Consider the following 6,955-nt stretch of genomic DNA (forward strand, 5'->3'; position numbering starts at 1 on the left):
GTGGGTGATCCTAAGGTTGTCCAAATATTTAGAAAGGAGGAATTGTGGCCATAATACCACATGTGCTGAAGGAGCTGGGCATGAAGCTTCTGCAGGAGGAATTCAATCATGAAGGTGTGGACACCATCATGGATGGATTATGAGGACCAGCTAAGGCTTTTTCCATCCATAAGTCGGTGAAAAGATTGGTGGTCAGGGAACTGGATACTCTAAAGGCTGGGCTAAAGGTGGGGAGAGCAATGGCAAAGTTGTAACCCCTACCGGAGGATGCCCTTGAGCTTCTAATGCTGCCCAGGGTGAACGCGTCAGTCTCTGTAGTGACCAAGAAGACCATCATAACAATGGCAGGATCCGCCACAAAGGACGCACAGTACCAGAAGTTGAAAATTCAGCTCAAAAGGATTTTTGAGATTTCAGTGTTGCCTCCCCAAAGCAGGCTGAGCGCTTGGATGCTCAGTAGTCTGTGTGGCGGATGTGCTATATGATTTGATCTGGTCATCCTGGAGAATTATGATGTTGAGGTTTCGGCCAGAAGACTCCTGTGGTTGAGGAATTGTTCATTAGATCTCTGGTCTAAAGCTCAGCTGGGTGCTTTCCCTTCAAAGGTAAGCTGCTGTTCAGGGACGACTTAGCACAGCTAGTGAAACACTTAGGGGAGTCCAAGAGGCATAAACTCCCCGAAGATAAGCTGAAAGGCAGCAAAAGACCTTTCTCTGCTCACTCCCGCTTTATGGACAAGAGGAGGTATCATCAGAACAGAGGCCCTTCTGTCTTGCAGAGGCAAAGCTCGGGTAGAACACAGTCCATTCGAGGCGGGCGGAAGTCAGCTCAGGATAGCCCCAGCCAGGGAGTTAGGGAAACAAATCTTTGCAATGAAACAGGACTGGTCCTCTCTTCCCTGCGGGCAGTCAGAGGTTGGCTAACCCTATTTTATGAAGAGTGGACCAAAATGATGAGACGGTTACGCCATAGAATTTGCTCGGCCACTTCAAGAAGCGTACGTATCTCTCCTTGCGCATCCCTTGTTTGCAACATGGAGGATCGGTTGTGACCTAGAGGCCATTGTACAGGTTCCCCAAGAGGAGCAGGGAAAGGAAACTTATTCCATTTACTTGGTGGTTCCCAAAAAGGAAGGAACTTTCCAGCTGATTTTGGATTTAAAGAAGGTGAATGGAAATTTCGCTCTGTCATGGCAACAGTCCGCAAGGGAGAATTCTGGTGTGCATATCTACACACATCCATTTGGCTGGAGCACCTGAGATTTATGATTCTAGGAGAACATTTTCAGTTTCAAGCCATTCCATTTCAGATGGCAACGACGCCACTTATGTTCACCAAGGTGATGGTGGCTATGGCTCCACAGAAAGGAGTACTGGTGCTTTCATGTTTGGACAACTGGCTCATTCAAGCAGTCAGAAGCCCTATGTCAATAATCTGTGCAGCAGATCATGGAGCGGTTGCGTTCTCTGGGCTGGTTGGTGAACCTGGCAAAGAGCAATCTCGTTTCATCCCAATCCTTGGAGTATATGGGGGTTGGAGTCCTCACCAGGATTGGCAAAGTGTTTCTCACAGTGGACAGATCCAGATTCACTACTTGTTAAGCCTTTTGGTGCCCAGGATTTGGGATTATTTACAGGTCCTGGGATCTATGGTGTCTACACTGGATCTAGTTCCCTGGGCATTCGTGCATATATGGCAACTTCAAAGGGCGCTTCTATCCCGCTGGAACCTGATGTCAGAGGAATTTCAGATCCCACTACCCCTCGGGGATGGGGGGGAATCCAGGTATAGTCTTTCATGGTGCTTTCTCGAACCAATTTGGAGTGAGGATTGGAGCTGGAAGTCCCAGAATAGGTAGTATTGATCACTGATGCCAGCCTGGGTGGTTGGGGAGCCATTTGACAGGGATAAGAAGGCTCAAGGTTGATGGGTCAAGCAAGGAAGTGTTGTGGTCTATCAATCAATTAGAAACAAGGGCGGTTTGCTTAGCCATTGCTTTCTTTTCGGCCACAATTACATGAGCAAGAGGTGTGCGTCTTTTTGGACAATGTAACAACTGTGGCTTGTAGCAACTGACAGGGTGGAACCTAGAGTTGAATGTTTGCTCAGGAGCTATTTTGCTGGGTGGAGCAACACCTGGTTGTTCTGGCGGCATCGCACATAGCCAGAGTGGACAATATTCAAGCTGACTTTCTCAGTTGGCAGAGGCTCGACCCCAGCAAGTGGGAGCTGGCAGAGGAAGCAGTGCTCCTTATTCAGGCCAGGTGAGGCATTCCTACATGGCTTTGATGGCGTCAAGGCATGCAATCTTCGGAGCAGAAGGTTCTACAGTGGCTGTCAGAGATCCTTCTGTATGTGTTTCCTCCTTGGCCCTTGGTGGGTAGAGTGATGCTGCAAATAGAGAATCACCTGGGCAAAGTAATTCTTATGGCTCCAGAATGGCCACATCTACCATGGTAAGCAAACCTGAAAAATTTGGCAGTGGATGGACCATTAAGCTTCGCTCATCTTCATAGTTTGCTTTGTCAGAGGCAGTCTTCTGGGATCAGGTGGATCACTTTTCTCATGGCCTGGCTTTTGAAAGGCATCTATTAAGGAAGGGATATTTTGAGGAAGTCATTTTCACCTTACTACAAGCTAGAAGGTCTTCCACATCCTTGGTTTGTATTAGGGTGTGGAGAGTATTTGGTGTCTTGTGCAGGGTGTACAGCCTACTCAGGCTTCGGTATCACACATCCTGGTGTTTTTGCAAAGGGATCTGGTAAAGAGATTGGCCTTTAATTCCCTTCGAGTCCAGGTGGTGGCATTAGGCAGTCTTTGGGGTCAGGTGCAGGGAGTGTCCTGGCTTCCCATCCGAATGTGATTTATTTTCTTCGGGGTCGAAACATTTATATCATCCTACGAAGAACTTCGTGGAATCTTAATTTAGTGCTGTGGTTTCTTTGTGGAGCACCGTTGGAACTATTGAAGAGAGTGTCTCTAAAGGACTTAATCCTGAAGGTTATCTTTTTGGTAGCGATTTGTTTGGCCAGAAAGATTTTCAAAAAATTCAGGCATTGTCATGTAGAGATCCTTTTCTACAGATTTTGGAGGTGGGCGTGTCTTTGCACCCTATTCCTTTTTACCAAAGGCTGTCTGCGCCTTTCATCGCAGGCAGACAGTGGAGCTCCCCACATTTCCAAACTTGGAGGCATCTACACAGCATGCGAAAGAACTTCATTTGTTAGATGTGCGCTGGGCTTTGTTGATGTATTTCAAAGTTGCTAATAATTTTCGGAGATCGGATCACCTCTTTGTCCCTTGGAATGGACCAAAGAAGGGGAATAAGGACTCCATCGTGCAATAATAGCCTATTGCATGATGGTTGAAGGGGACAATTGGATTGGTGTATATTTGCAGGGATTGGCCAGTACCTGAGAGTCTGAGAGCTCACTCAGTTCAGGCACAGGCAGCATCATGGGCAGAGTGTCTGTTTCCCTGCAGGAGATCTGACAGCTGCTACTTGGACTTCGCTGCACCCTTTCACCAGTCCGGGCTCTGGAATCAGCTGACTTTGATGAAAGTGTACTGTGAGTGGGACTGTCACGTTCCTGCCCAGTTTAGGGGTGCTTGGATACATCTAGGGCATCTGGATTGATATGGGGTATGAACAGAAAAGGAAAATTGGTTACCACCTGCTTATTTTTGTTCCTGGAATATCACAGAGCCCTGCCCATTCTGGAAAGCCCGCTGTCGTTTCCAGTACATAAATAGTGTAGAGTTGGTTGCTAATTGGAAGGTTCAAATTTAATTATTTGTGTTAAGTGGAAGAGCCCCTGCTCGGTTGAAGAGAGGGGTTGAAGTTATATTTATAGTTAATCTCATCTTAATATAAATTTTTTCCATACTGGGTCAGACCAAGGGTCCATCAAGCCTAGCATCTTGGCTTGGGTACATGTCAATACTATGGGACTGGAGGTAGTATACTAGATTAAGGAGCAGTGTCAGTAAAGCTTTTCTTCTCTGTCTCCATCTGCTGGCAGGGAGACAAAACCCAAGCATCTGGACTGATTTGTGGTATTCCAGGAATGAAAATTAGTAGGTAAGAACCAATGGTCATAGAGATTTATGAGAGATTGCTGGTCTAGGAGGAGATCAAGAGAGAGACTGTATAAATAGCAAAGATTTATGGGGCACCAAAGCCATGTACAGAAAGGGCAGCAGTACAATGCTATGCAACAGAATTATTTGAGCTGTAATTATGCATATGTCTACAGTAAAACGCAGGGCCGCCTCTGCACCCATTTTTTGGAGACTTGAGTAGTTCCGATAATGTTTCTGTCCTTGACTCTGGTTTGTTTTGCAGGGTGGGAGCTGGGCAAGCTTCTTTTTTGCTCTCTCCCTTTTTTCCCCCTTCTCATGCATTGTTTTCTCCCGTCTTGCTTTCTCTCTCTCTCTCAAAATGAAATTACATTTGCCTAGGCAATCCCCAACAGGTAAGCAGAGTGTCGGATTGATATTTTGCTTTCCGTTCCAGAGTGACGAAGCCTTCATCGGTGACTCCCATTTACATGGAGCCCCCTCCAAAGGAGGAAGCAGCAGGAGGAGCAGCAGCGGAGCAAACGTGAGGGAGTCCACCACAGCAAGAGACGGTCATGCCGGCACTGCCTCCACTACAAGTACCGTGTACTAAGTCCAAGCATGCTCTGGGGGGCTGAGGCAACTGAAGAACCCCAGCTGCTTTGCAAGGGTTGGGCCTGCTCTACTATTTTTGTAAACACAGAAGTTTACTTTTTTTTTTTTTTTTAACACTAAACAGACTATTTACTAATTTAAAATGTAGTGGAAGGGGATCCTCCCAGACAAGGGGATATATTAAATTAGACCACTTCATCCCTCTTCACTGATGTTTTGAGATTGCCCAACAAAGACTGAAGAAGACAGTATTGGTAAATATTGCTGGGTGCTGCGCAGTGACTGTTCTCCTACCTTTAAATACTGGACTGATGGACTCTCTTCTTTTTATAGCATCCGATGAGATATCCCCCAGTGACTAAGCTGAAACAGGATTGTGTGTGTGTGTGTGTGTGTGTGTGTGCATCTGCTGTTTTGAGTGGTCCCCATGTAAATGTGTGCCGTGCTGAAGCTCCCACACAGTGCAAATCAGAAGAGAAATGAATGTGAGAGAGAGAGAACAGGGTCAGCATAAATGAACTATGGAACGAGGAGGAGCTGGAATAAGCCCTGACTAGAGGATGCCTTATCTTCTGTAGCCATGCATCTCTTCTTCTAGAACAGTGCTTAGCACTGGATTTTATACCTTCAACTTTCTTACCCCCATGGTACGTTGCTATTCATCCACAGATGTTGAATTTCTGAGCTTTTGGAGAATTGCACCTTTATAGCTTATTTATCAAATTGAGGAAATGGGGAGAGAGTTTTGCACAGATTTTATGCATGGGAGAGGCAGGTGGTCCAGCATATACCATCGTTGTAATGGAGAAACAGTGAAGGCAGAGATGAGTGAGCTCAGTGTGACTCAGGAGTTAGCAGAGTACTGTGATGCAAGAAACTGCTTGTACTATGCTGGCATAAATAGTGATCCTGCAGCTGCTGCATAGGTTTCTGGTGCAGAACCTTGCAGGAGTCATCCTGTCTCTAACATATAAGTTAAGTGCCAACCCTATTTATTAACATTGAGAGAACAAATTCTCATGCTGCTTCCTGAGATCACAAGGCCCTTAATATCAGGAACAAAAATAATGTTTCACTTCTTTACAAGTGACCTGTACACTTCCCAAGGAGAACCATAGTGTGTGCAGAGTACAGAATACTTCTGGGGAATTAACTATTACTGCCACATGCTGACAGCTGGTTTCATCTAGCAAGACAGCTTCCATGTAGGATTAGTGTTGCCTGCTGTTTTGGCAGTAGTACAAAGGGGGCTTGACAGCTGTTCAAGTGCTTGTGTTGTGTGGAAAAACACTGGAAAGCTTATTTTGCACAGGGATAAGCCACAATAATGGTATGAAAATCAGAACACAAGGTATGTGTATATGTCTCCACTATTGCAGGTGATGCATGTCAGGTCTGAGATGGGAAGAGTCAGGAGCAAGCCTGGCATCAGAACCTGAGGACAGAGGGTAAGCCTGGCATCAGAGCTTTGGGGGGTAAGGGACAGGTGGTGAGCCTGGCATCCAGTGACTAGGAGAGGACGTGGTGAAACCTGGCTTTGGAGAGTAGAGGGAAGGAGCAGATAATGTGCCAGGTCTCCAGTGCTGGTGAGTCTGGTCTGAGATGAGCAGGGGGAAGCATGCAGTGCACTTGGTTTCGGATGCTGTGATGAGGGCAAGTGCTAAGCACAGTCTTAGATGCAAGTTAGGAAAGGCCAGGTGCCGAGTCAGGCTTGGTGTGTAGGAACCCGCAGTGTTCCTTCAGGCCAATAGATGAGGCTGCTAAACATTGAATCTCTCTCTTTCACATGATCATCAGACCAGGATGTTGTGGCTGTGCTATTGCTCATTGGCATTACTCTGGAAACTAACTTTGCTGCAAGAGACAGTTGCTGGGTTCTTCTCACAGAATCTCCCTCCCATCACAGGCTTTTCATTCAGGGAACAATCTCCCACGCACTCTTGCCTTGTGAGCAGCAGCTGTGGTTGGTAAACCTTTAGCTGGAAAACCTGAGATCAGGCATGTCAAACCTGAGTTCTGACTGGTTATAGCCAAGCTGACAAATAAAACACTAATCAAAATGATTTGTTCTCTATCTCTGTTATTAATACACTTTTCTTAATACACATGGATGTTTGCAAATCAAGATTTTGTAACTCTGAAAGTGTCCTAGCAAAGGTATGCAAGGACTTCCACGTAGCCGCTCTACAAATCTCCTGAGCGAAATTTGCTGACACTCTGCCCACGCGGCTGTCTGTGAATGTGTAGAATGCGCTCGAAGACCGACCAGAAGCGCCCTACC

General features: G+C 46.3%; 1 protein-coding gene across 3 annotated transcripts in view; it reads left to right on the forward strand.

Annotated features, from left to right (window-relative positions):
* POMGNT1 (protein O-linked mannose N-acetylglucosaminyltransferase 1 (beta 1,2-)) overlaps positions 1–6,737 on the forward strand; it is a 77,181-nt gene extending 70,444 nt beyond the window's left edge. For all 3 annotated transcript variants that reach the window (XM_029617509.1, XM_029617510.1, XM_029617511.1), the window contains one exon: positions 4,517–6,737. In XM_029617509.1, the coding sequence (XP_029473369.1) occupies positions 4,517–4,607 (91 nt within the window). In that variant the 3' untranslated portion in view covers positions 4,608–6,737. The remainder of the gene's footprint in view (positions 1–4,516) is intronic.
* The last annotated feature ends 218 nt before the right edge of the window (positions 6,738–6,955 follow it).

Source organism: Rhinatrema bivittatum, chromosome 10 (assembly GCF_901001135.1).
Source record: "Rhinatrema bivittatum chromosome 10, aRhiBiv1.1, whole genome shotgun sequence".
NCBI lineage: Eukaryota > Metazoa > Chordata > Amphibia > Gymnophiona > Rhinatrematidae > Rhinatrema > Rhinatrema bivittatum.